The 27,630-nt window shown below is 48.9% G+C and overlaps 1 protein-coding gene across 1 annotated transcript in view; it reads left to right on the top strand.

The window, feature by feature from the left end:
* Nucleotides 1-27,630, top strand: part of LOC147115332 (regulator of G protein signaling 22-like) — a 260,516-nt gene that overhangs the window by 116,460 nt on the left and 116,426 nt on the right. The window contains exons 9-11 of the mRNA XM_085993996.1: nucleotides 13,541-13,702; nucleotides 14,189-14,354; nucleotides 25,033-25,175. Coding sequence (XP_085850122.1) covers nucleotides 13,541-13,702; nucleotides 14,189-14,354; nucleotides 25,033-25,175 — 471 coding nt within the window. The remainder of the gene's footprint in view (nucleotides 1-13,540; nucleotides 13,703-14,188; nucleotides 14,355-25,032; nucleotides 25,176-27,630) is intronic.

The following is a 27,630-nucleotide window of genomic DNA, read 5'->3' as shown; positions in this document are numbered from 1 at the left end:
CAATTGCTGGGCCCAGCGGCGTCCAGCAACGCAGGAAGGGTCGGCCAGCTCGGCGGCCTTCTCCCCAGAGGGGGGAAGGGTCGGAGGGGAGTCCAATTGCTGGGCCCAGCGGCGTCCAGCAACGCAGGAAGGGTCGGCCAGCTCGGCGGCCTTCTCCCCAGAGGGAGAGTCTGGCCTCCAGTCCGGAGATGGTCTTCGCCGAGGAGATGGAACGCCTCGAGGACTTGTCCGCGGACTCGGAGCGCCAGCACACGGAGCTCATGGGGGTAGTGGCACGGTTGCCTGAGGCCATCGAGTCCCTCTCTCGGAGTGTGACCGACGTCGGGGCCTCACAGGCCATCAGTTTGGCGGAATTCGGGGCAGAGCAGGCAGCGAGTCGGGCGGCATTCAGGGCAGCTCAGGCAGCGAGTGGGCAGCTGATCAGTGGTGCCGTGCAGTCACTGGGTGCTCTGATGAGGTCACTGAACAGGTCAACACGGGCACTCACTGCTGCCACACTCGCTGTGTCAGCCAGGCATCGCCAGGGCACCCGGCGCGCTGCAGCAGCACAGCGGTCTGTCCCTCGGCAGATAGGTGCGCATGCTGCAGTGCTGGCCCAGGCGAGTGCCAGTGTCTCAGGCGACCAGCGAGCGCCTGCCATCCGCCAGCTTGCCCCCATTCCTCCAGCCGCCACTGCCACTCCCCCAGTGGAGCTGCCAGGAGCTGCTGCAGCGACTGATGCTGGCCAGCCACAGCTGCAGCATTCAACAGCCGCCCGCTCGACGGCCAGACCTCAACTAGGCCGACCCCCAAGGGCATCTGCCGTCACAACATGTGCCCCTCAGGAGCCTGCCCCCAGCCTTGCAGCAGCCAATGGCCTTACTTTGAGGAGGAGCAGCAGGGCGGGCAGGGGCCACACAAAGATGGCCAAGGCATCGCCCTAGCGGGCCAAAAGGTTGAATGTGTGGCCAGTTGTGTTTGTTTTTTGAGGCCGAGAATTGGATGTTTGTTTTTTGAGGCCGAGAATTGGATGTTTGTTTTTTGAAGGCCGAGGATGTGATGTTTGTTTTTTATGAAGGCCGAGGATGACGGCCATTTTAGTTGCACTGTTTTGTTAATCCTCTCCAGGTTGTGGGAGCGAGTAATGTGTTTGAGTGTTTTTTGGGGGTTTCGTCTGTTTTTGGTGTTCATGTGGGAAGGGCCCTGAGTTTGTACAATAAAGCATTTTATTTATTAACATTGTCCATGTTTGATCTTTGAAGTGTTTGTTGCCTTAACCAGCTGAGGGCTTGCGGAGCGGCTGCAATCATGTTCTTTCATTGGCACAAGCCATTCCCTGACAGGTGGCCTAGAAGTGACGTTCAATAAGCCGCCGACGGGCGGCCCTTGGACCTTCTGCCTCCCTCCTGGGCTGGTACTCCTCGTCCTCCTCCTCCTCATGCTCCTCCTGCTCCTCCTCCTGAGGTGGTGGTCCAACGTGAGGTGGCAGTGCCTGAGTCCTGTGGATAGCCAGGTTGTGCAGCATGCAGCAAACGACGACGAATTGGGAGACTCGCTCCTGCGAATACTGGAGGGCTCCCCCGGAGCGATCGAGACAGCGGAACCGCTGCTTGAGGACGCCGATTGTTTGTTCTATGATGTTCCTAGTCGCTTGATGGCTCTCATTGTATGCCTCTTCAGCAGGGGTCGTGGGCGCGCGGAGCGGGGTCATGAGCCAGGTACACAAAGGATAGCCTTTGTCTCCGATAAGCCATCCTCTTGGGTGAGGCTGTGCCTGGAACATGTCAGCCACAGTTGTCTGTCGCAGGATAAATGCATCGTGGCTGCTGCCTGGAAAGCGGGCATTGACAGCTAGGATGCGCTGCCTGTGGTCACACACCAGCTGTACGTTGAGGGAATGGTAGCCCTTCCGGTTGCGGTAATCCTCGGCATGCTCCAGAGGTGCCCGCAAAGCCACATGCGTGCAGTCAATGGCGCCCTGCACCATGGGGAAGCCCGCTATTCTTGCAAATCCCACTGCACGCTGCTGCTGCTTGTCCAGGGTCATGGGGAAGGAGATGAATTGACGTCTCCTTCTGAAAAGGGCATTGGTCACCTGGCGGATGCAGCAATGCACGGCAAACTGGGAGATGTTAGCAATGTCCCCAGCAGCGGATTGGAAGGAGCCGGTGGCATAGTAGTTGAGAGCCACCGTCACCTTCACTGCCACCGACAGAGACGTCCTGCGCATCAGCTGTGGCTGCAGATCTCTCTGAAGCAGCCGGCAGATGTCTGCAACCACCTCCCTTCTGAATCGCAGCCTCCTAACACACATCGCGGCAGACATGGTCAGATAGGAGGACTGCTGGTGGTATACCCTGGGTGGGTAAGGCCTCAGTTGGCGACGCCTGTTGCCCCCTCTGCGTCTAGCCAGGGCTGCCACTCTCTCACGGCGTCTGTAAGCCCTTCTGGCATAAGGCTGAAAGTCAGCGTTGGCACCCAATGCAGCCCCCATTATATGCTGGCAAACACTGAGCTCTCAATGAAGGCAAAGATAATTGCTAAGCTCTGGCCTGAGCCAAAAATACCTGTCCTAGTGTTGGTCCAAACTAGTAAGCTCTCCTCCTTGGTCTCTCTCCAAAAAACCGTTGCACAAGAGTGAATGCTGCAAAATGGCTGGCCTTTATAGTGCAGGGTAAGTGCCCTTTAATTAGCGCTCCTCGCGGCCCGCCTCGGCTGTGTACCGTTCCACTTCACAGTCGTTAGGGCCACCCGGCGCACAATGGGCCGGCGCGAGTGAAGTTCCGGTTCGGGGCGCACAAAGGGCGTTGCACTAGGAAATGACATCATGATCTGCGCGCGGCGCTAAATGTGTACTGAAGTTGGGGCGAGGCGCAGATCGCGCTGCACCCGGGCGCTAAGTGCCTAGCGCTCGAGATCTACTCCTCCTAAGGCGCTAACGGCTGGCGCGCCCAACTGAATTTCTAGGCCCCTGTTCCTTATAAACAACGGTGGTATATTGAGTCGACCTTACGGCAATGACCTGACACTGATACTTGGACATCCTTGTCAAGTTAAATCCACATAACGGTTCTTCATCATCCAAGACCCTATACATACACGTGCTGGTTCTTCCTTGGGTCTTACATAGATGTAATTTTACCTCATAGAGAGATTGGTTATATTTAACAACATATCCGGGCGATGATGTATATTTATATAAAACGCCATCTTTCAGGAAACCCACATTGGTTACCTTATACACCCGCAGTGGTGCCCAAGGCTTGGACATTACGGGCATTCTTAGTATGATTCCTATCAAGCTATCATCGCTATTCTGATTACATTCGTGTGGCCCGACACGTACTACAGTAAGACTTCGCAACTGACACACTGTCAAATTTGACTGATACCTTTCCGCTGCTTTAAGGCGTTTATCTTCCATCCAAGATGGAACCCTTCCCTCAGCTATTCTATTCAAATTCCTCCCTATGTCTTGTAGAATCCAAGAACTCATCATCGCACATGCATCATTTTGTGCTGCCTGATCAGAGGCATTTCTATCCTCCCTTGTCAAATTGTTTATGGCCTGCGCCTGATTTTCCAACAATTTGACCAACCCTTGCATGTGAATTGTCAAGGTCAATTCTGCTTCTAATTATACTTTACCTATGCTGTTCTGGTTTCGTAATGTGTGCTGTACCTTTTCTCTCAATTTTCCCAATTGATAGTTCAGGCTCATAATACCCCTGTATTTACCCATCCTAACACGGTATTCCACATTGTTGCTATATTATTGAGCGCACTGCGCTTTCTCCTCTGTGCCGGGGATTTTGGGGCTTGAGGCTCCTCCCCTGCAGTCACTCGATCGCTATTTTCCTTCCAAAAGATTTTTATTATCAAATAAGACCACCACAAACAGGACGATCCTAGAACTTCGGTTTGCACCGGGTGAGACCACAAATAATCTGAGATTGAGGAAGGCAAGATGAGTCGTAGCTACCCCGTTAATTGATGGGACAAGTTACTGTTGGACAAATCTCTTAGCCAGTTCCTAATGGGATCACTGCACCATGGGTCTTGCCTTCACTTCACTACAAATATAAACACCAGCACCAAATCCAGAACGAAAAACAAATTTATCAAGCAAATATCGTCACAATATGTCACTGGCGTGAATCAACTGAGTGGCCTGCGGGTGGCGCTGTCCAGGAAGAGTATAAATACTCGGGCACGGGCCCAGCTTGCACAGGACATTCTTAACAGGAACTAGTGAAGGACACAACTAGACCTCCATGTTGTATAGCAGTTGATTAAAGCCTTGTTTAACGCTTAGACCAAGTGCCTAGTAGTTTTCTTACATCAGTCACCATTGACAGAAATCATGAATCACCCTTGTGCATGCCCTTAGTGCCTGTTCTGTGTACTCATTTTCTTATCCTGGTGCTCCTGCGGAATGTTTCCCAAGTGGCTACAGCTTGCAAGGTGGAAGGCTGCTGAGCTTCCATTGAGGGCACTTCAGACGGCCGTGGTTGGCGACCTCGAGAAACTCTGGTCCTTGAGGGCCTGGCTGCAGACTACAGCATCTTGGGGTGGGCCAGGGCAGTCTGGCCTAGCTGGCTGTGTAGCACTAGCAAGGGCACTGGTGGAGTGGGTGAAGCGGGGGGAGCAGGCATGCTGTCACCTTGAGAGAACATAAGAACGAGCCTGCTCTACCATTCAACAAGATCATGGCTGATCTTCTACCTCAACTCCACCTTCTCACGCTATCCCCATATCCCTTAATTCCCAAAAATGTATCGACCTCTGTCTTGAATATACTCAACGACTGAGCCTCCACAGCCCGCTGGGGTAGAGAATTCTAAAAATTCACAACCCTTTGAGTGAAGAAATTTCTCCTCATCTCAGTCGTAAATGGCCAACCCCTTATTCTGAGACTGTGACCCCGTGTTCTAGACTCCCCAGCCAGGGGAAACATTTTCCCAGCATTAACCCTGTCAAGCCCCTTAAGAATTTTATATGTTTCAATTAGATCACCTCCCATTCTTCTAAACTCTAGGGAATATAGGCCTTGAGCAGGTACCTCTCCCATGGAGCCAAGGCCACTCTTGTGTGACTTCACCTCAGCACTCCTACAGCTCTGCGTTAGAACAAACTTCAGGAGTAATGTGACACTCTGAATGCCCCTATCACCAGTGGCCCCCAAAGCTAAGATGGCAGCTGTCTGAGCTTCCATGGCAGCTGTGAGAGCTGTGCTGCACTCCCTCAGTACTGCACTGGAGTGTCAGCCTAGACTTTAGTGCTCAAGTCTCTGGAGTGGGACTTAAACCCACAACCTTCTGACTCAGCGGCGAGGGTGCTACCCACTGAGCCACAGCTGACACAAACACATCCTGATCCCTCAAAGTCAGCATCTGAGTCCTTTGCAGCAGAACTACTGTGTGACCAATCATAGCTCCTGTGGACTTGTGCCCGGTGATTCATCACGTGAAAACACCTCCTCTAACCTGGCCTCTAAGGTACACGTGGTACAGGTGGGCTCTTCCTCCTCTGGTGGCAGCCGCCTGTCTGAATTTGTGTACAACCTTCTCCTGCAAGAAAGAAGGGAATGTCTTGTGAGATGTTCTCAGAATCTGCCTGTCATGGTAGAATAGCTGGTCATCAGTATGTCAGTTGTGAGGCATGGGGAAGTGAAGGTAGGAATAGTGGCGAGGAGAAGGAAGTGTAATGATTGTAGGAAAGTGAAGGGAAGTGGGGGAGGGGAGTCTTGTGAGTAGTGAGAGTGTAGGTGTGAGCAGAGAGTAATAGAGCAGTATACTTACCTTGATAACTTTAGTGAGGTCATTGAACTTTTTTCCAGCATTGTAGCCATGTCCCGGGCGCTAAGCTCCTGGCATTGACATACTCTTGAAAGCTCTTCCCTGAGTTGATGCCTGGAGGGAAGCGGGTGACCCTCCTCCTGTCTGCTGCCTGCACCAGGGCCTCCAAGGCAGCATTGGAGAATCTTAGTGCTCTCTCAGTGCTTGTGAGAGCCATTTCAGTTTTGATAAGTGTTCCTTTTGTTTTGAGGCTAGAGTGCACGTGCCCTTTAAGAGGAGTCAGAGACGCTCGATATATGACATAGCTGAGCTTGATCCTGTCTTGACAAGAGCAAGTACCATTAAGGATTGCTAGATGGCAAACAAGAGCAGTAACCCTGGCCGATTTTTCACCACTGTAGGTCAGTGATATTGAGGCCAATTATAGTGCTCTAACTCATGAGTGACCAGCGAACTCAGCATAGACTGACAATTGAACTTGAGACCTTCTGCTTTTGATAACCTAGTACTGCACTGATTGGTACCTTTACCAACTAGGCCAACGGGGGAAGCTCACTTATTTTGCATATCTATTAACCTGTGTGCTTCTGCAACTGAATGGCCCTGATTGCTCCCTACAATTGGTCACTTTTCTATAAATGAATGTATACATCTGAAATCATAGAAGTATTGCATAGAATTGTATAGAATTTTACAGCACAGAAACAGGCCATTCGGCCCAACTGCTCCACACCGGTGTTTATGCTCCACATGAGCCTCCTCCCACCCTTCTTCATCTCACCTTATCAGTATATCCTTTTATTCCTTTCTCCCTCATGTACTTATCTATCTTCCCCTTAAATGTATCAGCAGCGGATGAGCTGAGGCAAGGGCGGAGACGAGCGATGTTACGGAGGTGGAAGTAGGCGGTCTTTGTTATGCTATGGATATGTGGTCGGAAGGCTGTGGAGGCCAAGTCACTGAATATATTTAAGAAGGAGATAGATAGATTTCTCGACACAAAAGGCATCAAGGGGTATGGGGAGAGAGCGGGAATATGGTATTGAGATAGAGGATCAGCCATGATCACATTGAATGGCAGAGCAGGCTCGAAGGGCCGAATGGCCTACTCCTGCTATTTTTCTATGTTTCTATATTTCTATCTGTACTATTTGCCTCAACTACTTCATTTGATAATGATTTCCACATTCTAACCACTCTCCGAGTAACAAAGTTTCTCCTGAATTAGTAATTGGATTTATTAGTGATTAACTATCTCGTATTTATGGTCACTAGTTTGGGACTCCTTCACAAGTGGAAACTATGTCTAACCTATCGAACCCCTTCATAATTTTAAAGGCCTCTATCAGGCCACCTCTCAATCTCTTTTCTAGAGAAAAGAGCCCCAGCCTGTTCAGTCTTTCTTGATAGTTGTACCATCTCAGTTCTGGTATCATCCTTGTAAATCTTTTCTCTCTTCTCTCGACCCCTCCACGGTCTCTAAATTGTCAGACTGCTTGTCCGACATCCAGTTCTGGATGAGCAAAGATTTTCTCCAATTAAATATTGGGCAAACCGAAGCCATTGTTTTTGGTCCCTGCCACAAACTCCGTTCCCTAGCCACTGACTCCATCCCTCTCCCTAACATCTGTCTGAGGCTGAACCACACTGTTCGCAACCTTGGTGGCATATTTGACCCTGAAATGAGCTTCCGACCACATATCCGCAGCATAACAAAGACCGCCTATTTCCACCTCCGTAACATCGCCCGTCTCCGCCCTTGCCTCAGCTCATCCGCTGCTGAAACCCTCATCCATGCCTTTGTTACCTCGAGACTCGACTATTCCAACGCACTCCTGGCTGGCCTCCCACATTCCACCCTACATAAACTTGAGGTCATCCAAAACTCAGCTGCCCGTGCCCTAACTCGCACCAAGTCCCGTTCGCCCATCACCCCTGTGCTCGCTGACCTACATTGGCTACCGGTTAAGCAGCGCCTTGATTTCAAAATTCTCACGCTTGTTTTCAAATCCCTCCATGGCCTCGCCCCTCCCTATCTCTGTAATCTCCTTCAGCCCCACAACCCCTCGAGATATCTGCGCTCCTCTAATTCTGCCCTCTTGAGGATCCCTGATTATAATCGCTCCACCATTGGCAGCCGTGCCTTCTGTTGCCTAGGCCCTAAGCTCTGGAATTCCCTACCTAAACCTCTCCGCCTCGCTACCTCTCTTTCCTCCTTTTAAGGCGCTCCTTAAAACCTACCTCTGTGACCAAGCTGAGAAATAGGATGTGGCCAAGGATAGATGCTTGAGGGACACCAGTTGTAACGATGCAGGAGCAGGAAGAGAAGCCATTGCAGGTGATTCTCTGGCTACGATTAGTTGGTTAAGAATGGAACCAGGCGAGTACAGTCCCACCCAGCTGGGCGACGGTGGAGAGGCGTTTGAGGAGGATGGTGTGGCCAACCGTGTCAAAGGCTGCAGACAGGTCAAGAAGAACGTGGAGGAATAGTTTACCTTTGTCACACACATTTGTGACTTTGATAAGAGCCATTTCGGTACTGTGGCATGGGCCAAAACCTGATTGGAGGGATTCAAAAATAGAGTTCCAGGGAAGCTGGGCACAGATTTCTGAGGTGACAACACGTTCAAGGACTTTGGAGAGGAAAGGGAGGTTGGAGATGGGGCGGTAGTTTGCAAGGATGGAGGGGTCAAGGGTTGGGTTTTTGAGGAGAGGGCTGATGACGGCAGATTTGAAGGAAAGAGGGACAGTACCTGAGGAGAGAGAACCGCTAATGATATCAGCTAACGTGTGGGCCAGAAAAGGAAGTTGGGTGATCAGCAGTTTAGTGGGAATCAGGTCGAGGGAGCAGGAAGTGGGTCTCATGGACAAGATGAGCTCATAGAGGACATGAGGGGAGATCGGAGGTTAACTGGAGAAAGATGCGAGTTCAGGGCTAGGACAGGGGGGAACCTTAGAGGAAGGGAGGGAAGTGGCAGAGGCAGCTGAACGGATGGTCTTAATCTTAAAGACCCTTCGTCAGAACTGGAGAAAAAAAAAGCAGGAAAAGGGATAGATTTTAAAGCAAGTGGGGGCTGCATTTTTTTCCAGTTCTGACGAAGGGTCTTCGACCTGAAACGTTAACTCTGTTTCTCTCTCCAGGGATGCTGCCCTGGCCTGCTGAGTTTTTCCAACGTTTTCTGTTGTTATTTCGGATTTCCAGCATCCGCAGTATTTTGCTATCAAGGAGGAGTTCTGGTCGGGCCGCTGTCCGGTTTTAACTCCACAGAGTGCGTTTTCTTTTTAACCAGGTTCCCCGCCTGGAAGCCAGCCTGATTGACAGGCTCGGTTCCCTGATGGGCGGGGAACGCTGCAGAAGAGGCCGCAGCCCAGGAGCGGGTAGCTTTCCTGCTCCTCGGGGTGAAGATCGTGAGGGAGGGGTGGTGGGTACATCGTGGTTGGTAAGGTCGGCGGGGGGGGGTTGGTGATTGTGGAGGGTCAGAGTGAGATCGGGGGCAGAGATGGGGTGTCAGTGATCATGGGGTAAATCAGTGATCGCAGGGGGGTCGGTGATCACTGGGGGCATCGATGGTCGCGGGGTGGGGGGGTTCGATGATCCAGGGGGGGTCAGTGTTCATGGGGTTGGTCCGATTGCGGGGGGTGGTCCGATTGCGAGGGGGCTGGGTGTGTCCGATCACAGGGAGGGAAGCAGATCAGCTTGGGGGACTGGGGGGGGTGGTGGGGGGGGAGCACTGCTGCTCCTCCTGCCCCCACAAGCACTTACCTTTTCCACGTTGCAGTCCTCACCTTCCTTTAGCTGTCGGATTTCCCGCAGCCCGGGAAACCCGGCCCGCCAACGTTAAGTCTGAAAGAGAGATAGAATTTGAGGCACACAGCCTCATTGAAATATTTAAGTGAATAACTCGTCCACTCCCTCCCGTACTGCCTCCGTTAAAACTGGAAGTGGGCGGGTTCGAGGCAGGTTGGGTTCAGGTTTGAGAGTTTTAAAATCTTAACATCCCACCCTACCCAAACACACCCGTTTTTTGGTGTTAAAATTATCCCCCATGTTTCTATGTTGCTGTCCCAGTACTGGTTCCAGTGTCCCATGAACCCCTGTTTCTCACACTACTCTTTCAGCCACGCATTCACCTTCCTGGTCTATGCTAATTAGCATGTGGCTCAGGTAGGAATCCCCGTGTCGTCCTGTTTTTTAATTTAGTTGCTCTCTCCTGATAATCCCTCAACAGGATCTCCACCCTGTACTTTCCTATGTCATTGGTCCCGATATGAATTACGAGAGCTGCTTGCGACTGCAATGATGCTATCTATGCCCCGGCTTATCGAATCCCCTATTACTACAAACATTCTATTTCTATTTTGCTCCCCCCGCCCAACCCTTGGACTGTCTCCTGCTCTACGGTAACTTGGTTAGCATTCTGGCCTTCTCCCTGCAGCCTGCATCCTTATCCCCACAGTTAGCAAGTACATCGTACCTTTTGGATAGGATTAGTGACTGTGGTACCTCCTTCTCTGTGTCGCCTAGGTTCCTGTACTTTGCTGACTGACAGTCACACTCTCCCCTTCCTGCACCTGGGTTTTATTCTGGGGTGTGACTGCGCTCTGTAGTAAACTATCCAGAAATTCCTCCCTCTCCCTTAAGTGTCGGAGGGTCTCTAACTCATACTCCAGCTCAACAACTGTGAGCTGGAGTGTTTCAACAGAGACATTTCCTGCAGATGTGACAATCTGGTACAGTCTTGCTGCCCAAAAAACTTTCGCATTCTGCAGTCCCAACAAACTGCCGGTGTTGCAATTTCTAATCTTTATTTATTTATTTATTTATTGTTAGCAGTAATTTATTTCTAGAACTAATAGAATCACCTGAGGTCTAGAATATAATTAGTAGATATATTCATTTTTTTAAATATTCGTTCATGGGATGTTGGTGTCGCTGGCAAGGCCGGCATTTATTGCCCATCCCTAACTGCCCTTGAGAAGGTGGTGGCGAGACAACTTCTTGAACCGCTGCAGCCCGGCTTCGTTGTAACGGTTTGGTACAACTGAGTGGCTTGCTGGGCCATTTCAGAGGGCAGTTAAGAGTCAACCACCTTGTTGTGGGTCTGGAGTCACATATAGGCCAGACCGGGTAAGGACAGCAGATTTCTTTCTCTAAAGGACATTAGTGAACCAGATGGGTTTTTACGACATTTGATTACAAATTAATTAAAGGACATCACTGACCGGATGCAGAGCATTTTGCGGGGGGAAGGAGAACAGCCATAAGTCGTGGTCCATATTGGAATCAATGACATAGGTAGGAAAAGGGTTGAGGTCCTACAGATAGAGTTTCAGGAGCTGGGGAGGAAGTTCAAGAGCAGGACCTCAGAGGTAGTAATCTCGGGATTACTCCCAGTGCCACACGCTAGTGAGTATAGGGGCAATAAGATAAGACAGGTTAACGCGTGGCTGGAGAGATGGTGCAGAAGGGAGGGCTTCAGATTCCTGGGGCATTGGGACCAGTTCTGGGTCAGGAGGGACCTGTACAAGATGGACGGGTTGCACCTCAACAGGGCTGGGACCAATGCCCTCACGGGGATGTTAAATAGTGCTATGGCTATGAGAGTTTAAACTGATTTGCCAGGGTAGGATTACCAGGATGAAACATTAGAGAAAGAGATACAAGGTGCCCAGAGGACCGGGAGAGACAAACAGCATTAGAATGAAGAGTAGTTCAGACAGGGGGAAATGCAAGGCAGGCTAAGATGGATGTAGAGTGCCTGTGCATAAATGCCTTGTGGCTGCTGGTAAATAGCGTGGTAAATAAGGTTGGTGAAACGCAGGCACAAGTAGCCACAAGGGATTATGATATAATAGCAATAATGGAGAGTGGGATCAAACAAGGGGAGGAATGGACACATAGGCCAGAATTTTACTAGAGCTGAGAGGGCGGGATCGGAGGCGGGTCAGCTGTCAAAATAGAAAAGATTGACAGTGGGTTGGGATCCCGCTGTCAAGCCACCTCCATGTGAGTCTCCCAGATGTTGGGTCTGTCAGCGCTGAACAGACCCGACACCAAGCGGCGGCGGAGACAACTTAGATCATTAAATACATTGTTAAGAGGCAATTAAGTCTCATTTTAAGCTCACCTTTAGATTTTTAGGGTTCGCCAACGGGTTCCGCGCTGCTCGGGAATCACGTCAGGTAAGGTCGGGTGTTGTGTCAGCATGGGATGATTTACTAACTTAACAGCAGCAAATGGTTCCAAGGTTAGAAGCTCTTGCTTACTGCATTTGGAAGACAGATTGAGCTTTATGCAGGTTGCAAGTTTTTGGAGCAAACTCTCTATCCAATGTCACCTCATTGGAACAACCTCTCTCACCATTGACAGATCGTGTCTGTCATCTCAACCTCACCTGCCATCTATTCCACCAGCATTGGTGCCCTTGAAAAAATCTCACCTTGGTCTTCCAAATCCCACCACGATCAGCCCCAACACCAGCATCACCAGGCACACCAGCATCACCAACAACACCAACCCTCTCCGCAATCAGTTGATGCTGCACAGCTCACAGGGCATCAGCACCCGACCACATTGCTGCCCAGGACATCAGGGATGGCCTCACCATAGCCAGATTTACTTCACTTGATGTTGCACACCCTGGCTGCCACATGAGCCACTTCCAAAGGTGCACACAAATCTGTCCAAGAACGCAAAGGGTTGAAAATAAAAATTTAAATGTTTGATAGCACATTGCCAGAAACTTCACATGAACATTGGCTAAACCACCCAAGTGCCTACCCTTGTGTGTTGTTAGTTGGTATGCTTGCAGTAGGATGAGGGTGAGTGTGAGGGGTGGCTAGTGAGTTGGGGAAGTGATAATGTAGATAGAGAGGGATGGGTGGAGGTGCAAGGTAAGTTGGTGTGAGTAAGGATGTGCAGGAGTAGGGTAGGGAAGGGGATGTGATGAGAGGCACAGCAGGATGAGGTTGAGTGTGGCTTGGCAGTAACGTTTCGCGATCAACTGAGATCATTGAAAGGTTTGCGCCACTGCAGCCTGGTCCTCCTGACAACATCCCTGCTTGTGTCCTCCTGTGCAATGTGCAACCAGGCTGCGTTGTTCTCCTGGGGAGGTGTCTTCTGCCCATGGGAAGGGAAGAGAATCTCCCTGCATGCTGTGATCCCTCCATAAGCAAATGGAGGGAGTCATGGGAGAGCCTGGGTGCAGCCGTGCACCTTTGTGCAGTGCTCGTCAGTGTTTGCAGCACCTCAATGCTGTAGAACACTGACAGCACAACTGTCAAAATCAGTTTGGACATGGCCCCTTTAAGGAAACCAGCTGATGACACGTCATCAAATGACATCATCAGACCCGCTTCCTTTTAATTGGCCGGGAACCTCGCTGGGTGGGCTTAACAAGCCCCATCAACTTAAAATCACTTGGAGAGTGCGGGCTGGAGCAGGCAGTGGGCTGGGACCGTGACACCGACCCCGGCTGCACTGGACCCGCCTCAGTCGGCAAAATTGCGGCCTAAATATTCCTGGCTACAAAGTATTCAGGAAAGATAGGGAAGGAAAGAAGGAGGGGGTGGAGTGACTACCTGAAATACAGTATCGTTTATCTGGGTTTACATTTGCAAATCAACAGTTCCTGAGAAATTGTTGATCTATTTTCAGATTTATTCAAATCTTTCTCCAATTTTTTTTTTTAAGATGCTTTGTATTGATTCATTGATTATATTTTTGTGTTGTATTAATTATATTTTTGTTCTTTGTTTTAAAGCTACCTGAACAAGGTACGGGATCGGTATTTGTTTAGTGATGGTGAATACTGCATCAATACAGAAACGCGTGCAAGGCTGGGTCTGTCATTCATCTCACAGTGGACTGTGGAAAACTTGTGTCGGATTCAGTCAGAAATAGTGGCGCCTCTGCTTCTGTATTGGTGAGTACAGGCACAAGCCTGGTCAATGCAGGTTAACGCATTTAATGTATATTTATTTATACATATCTAAACAATATATTGTGCGCAGTGAATGTAGTAACTGAAGACTAGAATCACGAAGCTTTGTGCTCAGATTATGGAATGGTTTACTCATGATTGTTGCAGGACTAGAAAGCCTACAATTTGGACAGGTGTATACTTTAAAGCAAAACAAGATGAAACATTTAAAATAAATTATATGATGATTATCATCTGCAATGACTGAGGTGAATCCAAATCTGCTTTTGAAGAAGTCTTTTGCGTGTTCCCTACTGTTGAACCTATTGGAGTATGGATACGATATTCCAACTCATACAAAAAGGTCAAATCTTGCAATCGACATATTTAACAAAATGAATTGACAACTAAATGACTACTAGAATCCCCACAAATATATCCTTAGGAAATTGAACTTTTCATTTTTATTTTTGTTCCAAACAATTACAGGGGTCCGAGGTACTGTATTAACCAAGGATTTCCCATAAGACAAGCTGGCCTTGTACTGAAAGATTGGGAAGATCGTCAACTGAGACCTAAATCTAATGTAGGCCTGTTTTCTAAGACGAATATCAAACTGCCAAACCGTGTCAAGATAGATTGCCCTCCAAAAGAGGTTAGTATTCACATTAGGCTTGCAGCATTCAGCGATTTCTAGAAGTTATTTTTTTTAAACATTATCAAAAAATAATTTTTTCAACTTTACTTTTTCCTGCCTGCCCTTCCAGTTTGAAATTGCTCATGTTGACATGAGTGGGTAGTGGCACAAATGTCACAGATATTCTTTTTCCCACTGCCAGGGGAGGCTGGAATCAGTCAGTAGTCAAGAAAAAGTGATATAGATGCAAACTTCTTTCTTTACTTTTCCCCTCCAATTTCCTCCGCCAATTTTGTCCTCCAGTCCAATTTCCTGCAGGTGTTGGACCTGACATTTTGAGATTTTTTTTTGCTGCAAAAATAGTGGAGTTCTAACAAAAGGAGCAAGATTTTGAGGCACATGTCAAATACGCAGAAATGCACTCGTTCTAAAATACAGACTAAATTCCAGTGGAATTGGCTGCTGGCAGAAGATGCACCGACCCCAAATTGTGCAAATAGCAGTCTTGTGAGGACCAATCATGCTGTCCTAGAAATCCTACCATTTAGGTTAATATTGCACCTGACTTAAGCTGAGCCTGCGGAAAAGAGGGTAAATTATCTGCATGACTTGTCAAACCAGAAAGTGCTTGAGATCACAGGCTTTTCAACGTCCATAAACTTTGTCTAAAATGTCAGCTTTAACTGAAGTGATAAGAAAAATAATTTTTCAACTGTAGAACTAAGAAAGGATTCTGCAAGCTGCCTCCCAGCCATTTCAAGTAGAGAAATCTTTTGCTTTCCACCCTTCTGTCACACCATGGGGTTCTCTATGGATATCCATGGTGCCACACCTGCTCCAGGTAATGATGCACTGAGTTATATCCATCTTGGATATTGACATTAAGGAAGGCATTGAACCTTGCCATCCATCTCAGGGCCTCCGAGATGGTCTTCAGTGCCTCCATGTGAGTGTGATGCTCATCCAACATCCCTCTTCAAGAGCAGGACCCCAGAGACTTGAGTCCGCAGGCTGAGGAGCCAGGCGTTGCCTCTGCTCCCCACTATTAGATCCCACTTTCACCTTTGGCACCATGAGGGTAATGAATGAAGAAGTGCCACACGTGCAAAGCGACTGCAAGGAAAGGTCAACGACCATGTAACTTACCTTGGCTATTCTGGTAAGTTTGCTAAACTTCTTCTTGCACTTCAAAGAAGTCCTGGGTGCAAGGAGGAGGTGCTCACTGCTGCAGCCACCTTGCTTTACAAAATGTGTACCACGTGCTTGGTGGGCCTCTGCACCTGGCCCCTCAACCCCAAACAGATTGTGCCACCTGCTCTACATCTCTGTTACGAGGACATCCAGGTCTACCTCCCTGAAGTTTGCTGCTTGCTTCATCGATCTGGCTACCATCCTTCTAGCCCGCGTTGCTTGCTTGCTTCCTCCAGTGTTGCCATTGCCACTTTAATCAGCAGCATGTTTTATATCCTGCTGATGCACCAGGTCTCTGCCTCGCATCCAGGTATTTTCTAGCCCTCCCCCTTCACTGCCTGCACTGCATTTTCTGCATTTACAGTGTACCTGAGGTCTTGCAGGCAATATTTATACAACCAAAGGTTATGCTGGAATGGTGTCTGTTATAAATCTCATCATCACAAAGAAACTACTCATGAAATAACACTGGAAGGCCAGCTGGTGGCGCCGTCCAAGGAGTATAAATACTTGGGCGTGGGCCCAGCTTGCCCTGGGACATTTTGTAAGACAGGAACTAGTGAAGTACAACTAGACCTCCATGTTCTGAAACAAGTTGATTAAAGCCTTGCTTTATACTCAAACCAAGTGCGTAGTGAGTTTTATTACGTCAGTGCCCTTGAATTGTGCTGGGAGCAGAGGTGGAGCTTGATAGCACTTGGGAAACCTGGAACTAAGTGCAGCGTGTCTGTCAGTGGCTTTTGAACTCAACCACCTCATTACCATTTTACTTCTGGGTTTTACGTCCAATTAGTGTCAGTGGGTATGATGACGACCCCACATGACGCAGTCTGAACTGCAGTATTTAAAGGGGCAATCTGAGAGTGGCCAACTGTATGGAGCATCAAACGCGGCAATCACACAAATGCATGCAGACCTTCAACAATGGCTTGCACACTCTGAATCAACGTTCCCTCTCAGCTGGTCCCACGCAGCCCGAGACCGGCTTTTCCATTGTTAAATTTCGCGCATGTGCAAAACTGCAAATGGGCCACGCAGCCCTCTAAAGGGGCCGCACACACACATAATAAGAACAAATTATGAGGAAATGAACTAAAGAAAGTAAACTGGGAGAAAATCTTGGAAAACATTTGCACCTCTCGTTGGCACCCTGGGGCATGGCGCCACTGATGACTCCCGCTAAATTCAGCGGGGGTTTAGCGGCGGCGGTAACCGGTAGCGCCTCGCTCCGCTGCACAGGCGATCACCGTGTACAGCGCCCCATTTTCATTCCGCCTGCAAAATTGGCCCACGCCCCCTGAATCAGCAATGGCAGCAGAGTTGTGGGCTTGGGCCCTCCCCTTTAATGAGGGAAAGAGCCCTTCCATGCGTGGCCTGATATTTGGGGTTAGCGCTCTAAGAAGGAAGTGGAGCACTTGAATTAGCACTCCACCTCCCTCTTGGGGCGCTAACACTGAATTTACCGATCACCGGCGCTATTTTTCTCCGGGCGACGCTAGCGCCCCAACATGGTTGATACTGAATTTTTCCCACAAAGAGACAGAAAAACAATGGGAAATCTTTAAAAGGGTAATCAATGGAGTTCAGGCGAAATGTATTCCACCAAAAGCCAAAAAAAAGCAAGCTAATTATGGGCACCGTGGATGAATAAAGAACTACAAGGCTAATTGAATCGAAAGGAAAAGACATATAAGAAGTACTTATAAACTAAAGGAGAGGAGGGCAAAGCGGAATACGAAGAACTTAGGACAGAAGTTAAAAAAACATCCAAAATCAGATTGTGCAGGAGGTGTTCGCTCGACCATTGATCAGCTACAGCGGCTTACTGTAGCTTCACCTCCTTTTGTGGCAGTTGCCAAGAACATGATCTTTCTTGAAACCAGTACCAACCTCAGCACATGACTGTGCCAATATTCATCACCCGAGTATCAATATCCACACTGGCGAAGAAGCTCCCTTTGAAAAGTTACTTTAATCTCCGCAAACAACAAAGTACAAGATCAGTGCAAAAAATGTACAGTAATCAAAAAACATGTTTTCCATTTGAAACTAACAAGCATAGTGCTCTGCATTTACACCCTGATTTCCCTTTCTGACAGGGCGTCACTTCCTACCCCCTTCATCTGTTGCTGCTTCTAACTGCCACCTCCGGACCAGGCTGGCACATGATAGGTGGCTACACAGGCTGTACAGAAGGGTCATGGGACTTAGATAGCTCTTAGTTCATGGCAGGTGGCTGCTGAAAGTGAGCTGCTCGTGGCTGCATCTGTGACTGACGTTCCTGGGCAGCCTGCTCGCCTGCCACCTTCACAGGCACTGTGCTCGGAGGGACACTGCCAGAGTCCTGGCATGGGCTGCAGTCCTGAGAGACTGCAGTACCAGACACAAGAGGGACTTCAGCCGCTGTCATTGCACTGGACCCTGGTTCAGCAGCCCCAGTGATCAGTGGGTTGCCTGGTCTAATGGCAGCTTTCAGATCTGTCCAGCCCTGAAACACAGCACTCGCCATGACCTGGAAGCTGCAATCAATGCAGTTCCCGCCAGTTCATCCTCAATTGCCTCCAGAGCAACAGTCTGCTTCCATGGAGCTGGAAACCCCAACTATGGCTTTGTTGCACTTACTGCATATTGCCTGATAAACCTTCCAAGGTATTATGGCAAAGGAGAGACTCTGGCCTGGAAATTCAGTTGCGTAGTGCCCGTAGTTTGGGCACTACAGTTGCCGAATTGGGTCCAAAATGGTGTTCGAGCAGCGCATGCACACTTCTGGTGTGGGCGCGCTGGAAGCTATCTTGGTGAGGGTGGTAGGACGGCCGTTAGGAGCGTGAGCTGGAAGTATGGTAAGTAGGTAGATCATGACGGCAATCAGCATGCAACGCTGATTTGATGCCAGCGCTGCCATTTTCGTCGTCATCGCAGGAACTAACGCCCTGTGTTAACCTCACACAGCTGAACACGTGTTCAGCAGCAGGGAGGACCTCCCACCAGCGCTAAGGGATCATCAACAACTTTCAGGTATCTTGCTTTTTGATTTCTACTGGCTCTGTGCAAGTTAGTGGAACTGTTTGGAGGTTTCTACAGTTGTTTAATGTGGGTGAGGTGACAGGGAGTGGTGCTGCAAGTGGAGAAGGCCTTGGTTCTGACATCAAGGGTTCTGGTCAGGCCACTTGCTCTTAGTCATGGGGGCTCTAGTTGTCTCACCCCTTGGCCTGCAACATGACAGGGAGGTGGAGCAAAGGCAGCAAAGAAGAGGACAAGCTGCTCGCAGAGGGAGGAGGAGGAGGGGGAGAAGGGATCTCAGTAGGAGGCCTTACCCACCTAGGGTCTTCCAGGAGCAACTCTCTAACCTTAACCTGAGCCAGGAGCAGTGTGTGAGGCATCTGCGCTTTACAAAGGAGGTGCTCACAGACCCCTGCCACCTCTTGCAACCAGACCTGCAGCCTCACTCCAAGGCAAAGAAAGCGTTGCCAATGGCTGTGAAGGTGACCGTGGCCCTGAATTTCTTCGAATCAGGATCCTTCCAGGCGCAGGCAACATCTGTAACATCTCACAGTTCGCCATCCACTGCCGCATAAGAGAGGTGACAGACACTCTTTATGCCGAGAGATGGGACTTTGCCAGAATAGCGGACATCCCCATGGTGCAGAGCACCATCGACTGCGGACACCGTATCTACATGCTGAGATGTACCACAACCGCAAAGTTCACCACTCGCTGAATGTGCAGTTGGTGCGCGACCAGCTCAGCATATCATGATGGTGAATACCCGGTATCCTGGCAGCAGTCATGATGCTTTTGTTCTGCGCCAGTCCGCTGTCCCTCAGTCTTTGAGCCTCCAAGACAAACCAGAGGGTGGCTACTCAGCAACAAGGGCTATCCGCTGACCACCTGGATCCGCAACCCAACCACACATGACCAGCATGCATACAACGAGAGCCATGCTGCCACAGGAAACATCATAGAGCAGGCAATTGGGGTGCTGAAGTAACAGTTCCGCTGCCTGGACCGCTCTGGACCTACAGGCTTACCAATGCACCAAGCATTTCATTGTGCATGCCCATCAGCATTCTTCTGTAGGCCGCCCCATCGAAGTCTTCATTTGAGTCCTGTGCAGCAGAACTTGTGTGCGACCTCGCTCTCCGGGGAGCTGGGTCTGAGCTGAGCTACCCTTTCCCCCCCTGCCCTGGCTGCAGGCCATTCATGCCCAGTGGCTCACCACATGCAGATCCTGCATCTAACCTATCCTCTGAAGTGCGCGGAGTGTCAGTATCTGATCTGGTGGTTGGGAGTGTGAAATCGAGTGACAGTGCTTCTTCGACAAAAGCAAAATACTGCAGATGATGGAAATCTGAAATAAAAACAGAAAATGCTGGAAATCCTCAGCAGGTCAGGCAGCATCTGTGGAGAGAGAAACAGAGTTAACGTTTCAGGTCGATGACATTTCGTCATGTGTTTCTCCTTCTTCACTCTCCTCTCCCTCTTCATGTTGACCCACTGGCTGGGCAGGCTGGATTTCTTGGGTGTCTGAAATGAGAAAGGCACAAGGGTAGGGTTGTGGTGAGGGAAGGGAGGGAAAGCAAGAGGTGCATGCTTACACCATGTGCAGATTGTAAATCAGAAGAGATTGTGGGATGAGGGAGAGGTGGGATATGAGAATTAGTATGAGGATACTGGCATCTTCTATTCTTTCAGCCCCGCCGCTGGCCAAGGGCTCGGCCATGGTCCTGCCAAGGATGGCCAGCACCGTCTCCTCCAAGGGGGTGAGGTGCTGCAGGCGAGCCTGTCACCTGCTGGTTAAAGTCTGCCGGCACTGGTTATGCGCCACCTTTTCTTGCAAGAGAAAGGGAAGTGTGTCAGTGAGTGTGGCGTGCTGTGGTTGGGTGATGTGCCTGTCATGGTTGAATAGCTGACAGTGTGTTCAAGCTGTGAGATGTGGGTGTGAGGCTTGCAACAGTGGTATGTGTGTGTGGGTGAGGTGAACCTATGAATGTAAAGTGTGAGTCGTGTTTGGTAGAGATTGTTAGTAAGTGAGTGATGGGGGTGTGATCCATTGTGTGAGGCTAGTGGTGCAGATGGTAGGATATGGCATTTGAAGCTATTGACCTTGACCACTCGTATGAGGTCATTAAACTTCTTCCTGCACACTGTCGAGGTTCTCAGGGCTATACTGCTGGCATTTACCACAGTGGCTATCTGCTCCCACTGCAGTCTGGTCTGTTGCCTGGAGGGCCTCCTGATCCACTGTGGAAAGAGGACCTCTCTTCTGGAGTTGACCTCCTGGACCAAGGCCTCCAGTGCTGCGTCCAAGAACTTAGGTACACACTCTCTCCCCTGTTGTGCCATCATTACAACTTTCTTCTCCAATGTCCTCCCAGCCAGTTCAATTACCTTTTGCAGGCAGAAGGCACCTCCCCTTTAAGAGGTGCAGACTGCCTTTAAGCAGTGCAGGCTAGCTTTAATTGGTGCTGGCCTCGCACAAACTTGGGCCCCCTGCTGAGCGTTCAACCACTCTGCAGCACGTTCAGCATTGGGCTGAATGCTACAATCATGTAAATTAGCAGGTAGCACCTAGTTTGCATGCTGCATGCAGTCCTTCGAACAGGCACGGGTTGATCACGCATCGCGGTCCCCACTCCTGTTTTCGGCCCTTATCCAGTTTCTAGGCCGTAGACTCAACAGTCACATCTGCCTATTGCTGTACCTTCTGGGAGATTGTCTTCAGAGCCTGCAGATACGTACAATGTTCCTCCAACATCCACTTTTCAAGTGAGAGTCCATGAGCTTTAAATCCCAGCACTCTAAAACAATCAGCAGCCTTCTCAGCCTCCGCTGGGAAGAGGGTCTATCCTTGCCCACCTCCATTTTCGAACATTCTACTGGTGACACTTCCTGAACCTCACTGTGTACATTTCCCTGGTGAATGGGAGAGAGAGGGGGAGCAACTTCCACAGGTGACAAACTGGACGGGGTTGGGAATGAGATAGTTATGGTTAAATCAGTCTGCTGCCTCTGCACCTTGGCTTGTTGTCTGCTCTCCTCCTTCTCCTCTAGAACTATAATTTCCTGCTCCATTGATAAGGCTCTCATTCACATCCTTATCTTCCTCAGTCTTCTTCTGTCATTGGAGGCCCTCTGCAGCCACAGTGCATCTGCAGAGAAGGATGGCAGAAGGTGAGAAGGAGTGAACACGGCCCCCTCAGGCAGGGCCGGCCTGAGGGAAAATGGCGCCTAAGTGGGTGTTGAGGTACTCACCTGGCACTGGTAATCTTCCGCCAGCCACAACACCACTGTTGGGGTGGGGCTAGGCAAGCCCATGGTGTCCAAAGTCTTTTGCTTGTGAGTGGGTCAAGAGTTTTCATGTAGGGAGGCCTCTGCTGGTGCCTCTTCTGTGCACTGTCAATTTCTCCTGCTTGGTTTGCAGTTAAGGCAGGTGTGGCAAGAGGAAACATAGAAACATAGAAGATAGGAGCAGGAGTAGGCCATTTGGCCCCTCGAGCCTGCTCCGCCATTCAATGAGATCATGGCTGATCATCCAAATTCAGTACCCTGTCCCTGCCTTTTCCCCATATCCCTCGATCCCTTTAGCCTTAAGAAATATATCTAACTCCTTCTTGAATATATTTAATGAATTGGCCTCAACTGCCTTCTGTGGTAGAGAATTCCACAGGTTCACCACTCTCTGGGTGAAGAAATTCCTCCTCATCTCTGTCCTAAATGGCTTACCCCTTATCCTTAGACTGTGACCCCTGCTTCTGGAGTGAAGGAGGTGAGGTGAGTGAGGAGTGGGTTTAAGTACGTCCAGGTGGAGGAACTTGTTTTGTGTTGTGCAAAGCAGTTGCTCTGTATCAGAGGAGATGTGTGGCCACGGTGTGGGATAGGGAATTGTTGGTGCTCTTAAGCAGAGTGGAATTTGAAGGGTTAGTTGTGTGGGCAAGGTGGGCAACGAAGAAAGACACAAAGGGCTGGATTTTCATTGAGGAGGCGGGACTACAACTTTCGGGGTTGTAGTCCCGCCTCCATCGAGTTCTAGCCAACCCACGCGATTTTGACTTGATTGACCTTGTTGAGCCCGCCCAGCGGGCTCAGCAGGCTAATTAAGAGCCACCCGGCAACAGGTGACAGCACAGACTGAAATTTCATCTGTCAAGACCTTTTGACAAATGAAATATTAGCGTTCGACAGCTGTTTGAAGCTGTCAAACACTGACAATCTGTACTCCAAGTTAATTCCTTCCTCTCAGGATGATTTAGAGATCTCAACAGAACAGAAAGCTGAATGCTGCAACTTTTGACAGATCGCGGCCATTCTGCTTTCTGTGCCGGTGAGATGAGGGACTCCCGAGACCTGAAGGAAGGAAGGCTGTAAAGGTAAGTACATGTAAATACAACTTCGTTAAACACTTTAAACACACCAAACACACTTACCTCTGCACTCATGCACCCATCACTCACCTGAACATCGGACATCTCGAACCCTCCAAGCCCTTCATCCCGACGGTCCGCTTCGCTAGCTTGGCGTGGTTTGGAGCCGTCGGGAATCCCACACTTCAGGGATAAAAATAGGGATTAGGCAAAAAACTGCCTGTTAACTACATGTTAACAGGCAGTTAATTGGCACTAATCCCCTTCCCGCCTCGGGGAGGCGGGTCCCAGTGCGGGTCAGGTACCCGCCTCCTTTGAAACTGGCATGGAGGCGGGTTGGGGGCGGGATGGGTTTGTGCCCCCCGATTTCAGGACTTTAACCCCCCACATGCCTCCAATCCCGCTTCCATGGCCCGATGAAAATCCTGCCCAAAGTGTTTTGAACCTTACCTGATCAAGCCATTGAATATCTTCCAGTATTGCTGTGCGGTCCTCGGTATGAGGGCGTTGGCATTGAATGCCCCAGCCACCCTGCTCCAGGCTGACATTCCTGGATGGCTTGCTGCCTGGCACATCTAGCAGTCTGTCTCTCTTTGTTTGCCACCTATTCCAGGAGAGCTTGCATATCCTCTTGTGAAAAATGCACTGCCCTGCGGTGGCTTGCTGCCTTGTCATGGTGCCCTATGGGCACAGCTGGCCTGTGACTAGTCATCGCTCTGGCAAAAGGCACTTCAGATGACGGTGGGAGATGCCCTGAGTGGATCAAATAAAATGGGGAAAGAATCTCTCCAGCCTCCCCTTTACTGTCCCCAAGTGCTCTGATGAAGAATGCAGTCTTCTGCACTGACCTTTCCTGGAGCCTTCACTGCTCACAGTGGCGTTACAATGCCGTTATGCCACAACTAATGCCCTCACACTGAGGACTGCACAGCAATACTGGAAGATATTCAATGGCTTGATCAGGTAAGGTTCAAAACACTTTGGGGGAAAAATTCAGTTGTTTGCGCCTCCCGTTTGCGCCTTAAGAGGGCGCTAATGGGGTACAAAGCTACTAGCGCCCGGGCGCGGCGATGTTTGCGCTGCTCGCGAAATTAACTAGACATTTTGCAGCGGTGCTAAACACTACCGCCAAGATCTCCTGCGCCGGCAGATCGTAATGTCAGTCGAGTGCGCAACACCCCATTAGCGCCCCGGACCGGATACTGAGTGGCGCCCCCTGCCTTACCGCCTGCCGCTAGCAACGACAGGTTGAGGGGAGCATTATGCTGTCAGAAAGGGACTGGGGGAGCGCTATTTAAAGGCGACCGCTTCCTGCCTTTTTTTGTCGGTGACATTTTTGCACCACGCAGTCTGAGAGAGAGAGAGAGAGACTTCTGGAGAGATTCAACGCTGTGTGAAGGAGTTTTGAGTACTGAGCAGCACTTTGCAGGTTTATTTTGATTTGCCCTTCCTTGCTTCACCAGTGCTCTGAGGTATCGCCTCGCTCCTCAGCCTTTGCGCCTTACGACAGGTGTGAAGCGCCTGATTTAGCGCTCCAATCACCTCCAGGGGCGATAAAAGCTAAGTTTGCTGTCGGAGGCGAAAATTAGCGCCAGGCACTAAACTTTGAGCACGGCCGATAATGGCGCCCCAAACGGGGTGATACTGAAATTTTCCCCCTTTGTGTCTTTCTTCGTTGCCCACTTTGCCCACACACGAACCCTTCAAATTCCACTCTACTTAAGAGCACAACAATTCCCTATCCCACACCATGGCCACACATCTCCTCTGATACAGAGCAACTGCTTTGCACAACACATTTGCAAATGAACTTACCTCAGAAATTTCCATGCTACCCCTGCTGATGAATGGTGTTATTTTCAGGGACTACAACAGCACTACAAACATCGAGGAAATTAAGGGCCAATATTATAGCAATTATAGGAATTTTAAAATGTGCTAAACACTGAAGAGAGAGAAACAAAAATAAAATGTAAAATCTACTGAAGGTGAGAGCTGAAGAAACCCATTTAGCAGCACCTATGATGTATATTAAATAGTCATACTGCCTCCAGATACATAAATTAGATTTCATTACAAGAAAAAAAGATCATCTCAGTGAATTTACTTTCATTTAATTTATGTTCCTGCAATGTTTCCAACAGCCTGATAATGCCCAAAAGAAATGCAAACCAAATACTGCACCTCACCAAGCAGAACGAAAAATTCCACCAAATAGACAGTCGCCAAAGAAGGATTGCACTGGGAACTTGCTCAACATCACTGGCAACAATGTGGAGAGTAAAGAGTGAGTTCATATGCCATGCTATAGTGGGGAATGGCTTGTTGATGGTTTAGCAGAGTGAGATGGTAGTAAAAATAAATTTTTGTCTGTGTTCGATTTTTAACGTATTTTTTATTGCTAGAAACAGGGTTTAAGAGGTTAACACTCAAGGTCACACCAAGTATTCTGCAACAGAAAGGCCATATCCTGGACTAAATAGGTTGGCTCCAAAGGGCTCCAGAGGATGTGCGTTTCTGGGGCCAGCGCAGTGGGTTATCTCAGGTGTTAATTGACCAGCGTATCACATTCAATCACAAACATCCTGACCATTGTCAAATATTGCTGTCCATTCAATACTGGTGTTGTTCTAATGTAATTATGAGAAATGCAGTCAACAAAAACAACAACAACTTACATTTATATAGCACCTTTAGCATAGTAAAATGTCCCAAGGAGCGATTATCAAACAAAAGTTGACACTGAGGCACATAAGGAGATATTAGGGCAGATGACCAAAAGCTTGGTCAAAGAGGTAGGTTTTAAGGAGTGTCTTAAAGGAGGAGGTAAAGAGGCAGAGAGTGAGAGAATTCCAGAGCTTAGGGCCCAGGCAGCTGAAGGCACGGCCGTCAATGGTGGAGTGATTAAACTCGGAGAAGTGCAAGAAGCTAGAATTGGAGGAGCACAGATATCTCGGAGGGCTGTAGGGCTGGAGGAGATTTCCAAGATAGGGAGGGGTGAGGCCATGGAGTGATTTGAAAACAAGGGTTGAGAATTTTAAAAGCGAGGTGTTGCTCAACCAGGAGCACAGGGGTGATGGGCGAATGGGCAACAGAGCATTGTTTAATTGAATTTAAATTCCCCAACTGCTGTGCTGGGATTGTGAACTTGTGTTCTAGGCCTCTGGATTACTAGTCCAGTCACATAACCACTATGCTACCATACCCCTGTATGTAACAAGGATAATGCAATAATCCTGGGGGACTTTAATCTTCCTATAGACTGGGCAAACCAAATTGGCAAAACAAGCTTGGAGGATGAGTTCATGGAATGCATTCGAGACAGTTTTCTAGAACGATATGTTAGGGAACCAATTAGGGAACAGGCTATTTTAGATCTAGTATTGTGTAATAAAACAGGGTTAATTAGTAATCTTATGGTAAAGGATCCTCTGGGGAAGAGTGATCATAATATGATAGAATTTCATATGAAGTTTGAGAGTGATGTGCTTAAGTCCGAAACTAGGGTCTTAAATTTTGACAAAAACAATTATAGAGGTATGAGGGGCTAGTTGGCTGAGGAAGATTGGAAAATTTAGATTAAAAGATATGATGGTAGACAAGCAATGGCAAATATTTAAAAAAAAAATTCATAAAAAGAACAGATTAGCAAAAGTAAACATGGGTCCCTCAGAGACAAAGACAGGAGAAATTATAATGGGGAATAAGGAAATGGAAAAGACGTTAAACAAATATTTTGTGTCTGTCTTCAGAGTAGAAGACACAAAGAATTGTGGGGAACCAAGGATCCAATGAGATTGAGGAACTTAAAGTAATTAATATTAGTAAAGACAAAGTACTGGTGAAATTAATGGAACTAAAAACCGACAAATCATTTGGATCTGATGGCCTACATCATAGGGTTTTTGCCCTTCCATGAGAATTTCCGCAGAGGAGCCATTGGATTTCCCACATCCCTTCCAGTGACCAGTGAGCTTGTTCAGTGCTTGCAGTTCCCTAATCCCATTTAAATGAGGCCCGACCATTTAAATGACTCGGGCCTCTCACTGCGATTGCTCCACATGCCGATCTGCCCCCCCCCCTCCACCGTGTCCATCAACAGTTAAGAAAGAAAGAAAGACTTGCATTTCTATAGCGCCTTTCACGACCATCGGACGTCCCAAAGCGTTTTACAGCCAATGAAGTACTATTGGAAGTGTAGTCACTGTTGTAATGTGGGAAACACGGCAGCCAATTTGCACATAGCAAGGTCCCACAAACAGCAATGTGATAATGACCAGATAATCTGTTTTTGTAATGTTGGTTGAAGGATAAATATTGGCCAGGACACCAGGGATAACTCCCCTGCTCTTCTTCGAAATAGTGCCATTGGATCTTTTACGTCCACCTGAGAGAGCAGACGGGGCCTCGGTTTAACGTCTCATCCGAAAGACGGCACCTCTGACAGTGCAGCACTCCCTCAGCAGTGCTCTGGGAGTGTCAGCCTAGCTTTATGTGCTCAAATCCCTGGAGTGGGACTTGAACCCACAACCTTCTGACTCGGAGGCGAGTGTGCTACCCAACTGAGCCAACAGCTGACACATACCGTGCGCATAGCGTTGTAAATTTCAGTTCATAGGAAAGTTAGTCTGTTTTGAGGAACTGCCTTTATTCTGTGAAAATAAGTTAAAAGTGTGAAGAAATCCAAAATAATTTGTCACAACCCAAAGCTTCTGGGGGTCAAAAGTGATCCATAACTACTC

Source organism: Somniosus microcephalus, chromosome 7, assembly GCF_052327205.1.
Source record: "Somniosus microcephalus isolate GS21.2 chromosome 7, FLI_Smic_1.0, whole genome shotgun sequence".
Classification (NCBI taxonomy): Eukaryota; Metazoa; Chordata; class Chondrichthyes; order Squaliformes; family Somniosidae; genus Somniosus; species Somniosus microcephalus.
Note: the sequence above shows the minus strand (reverse complement) of the source record. Positions and strands in the feature narration are given on the sequence as shown.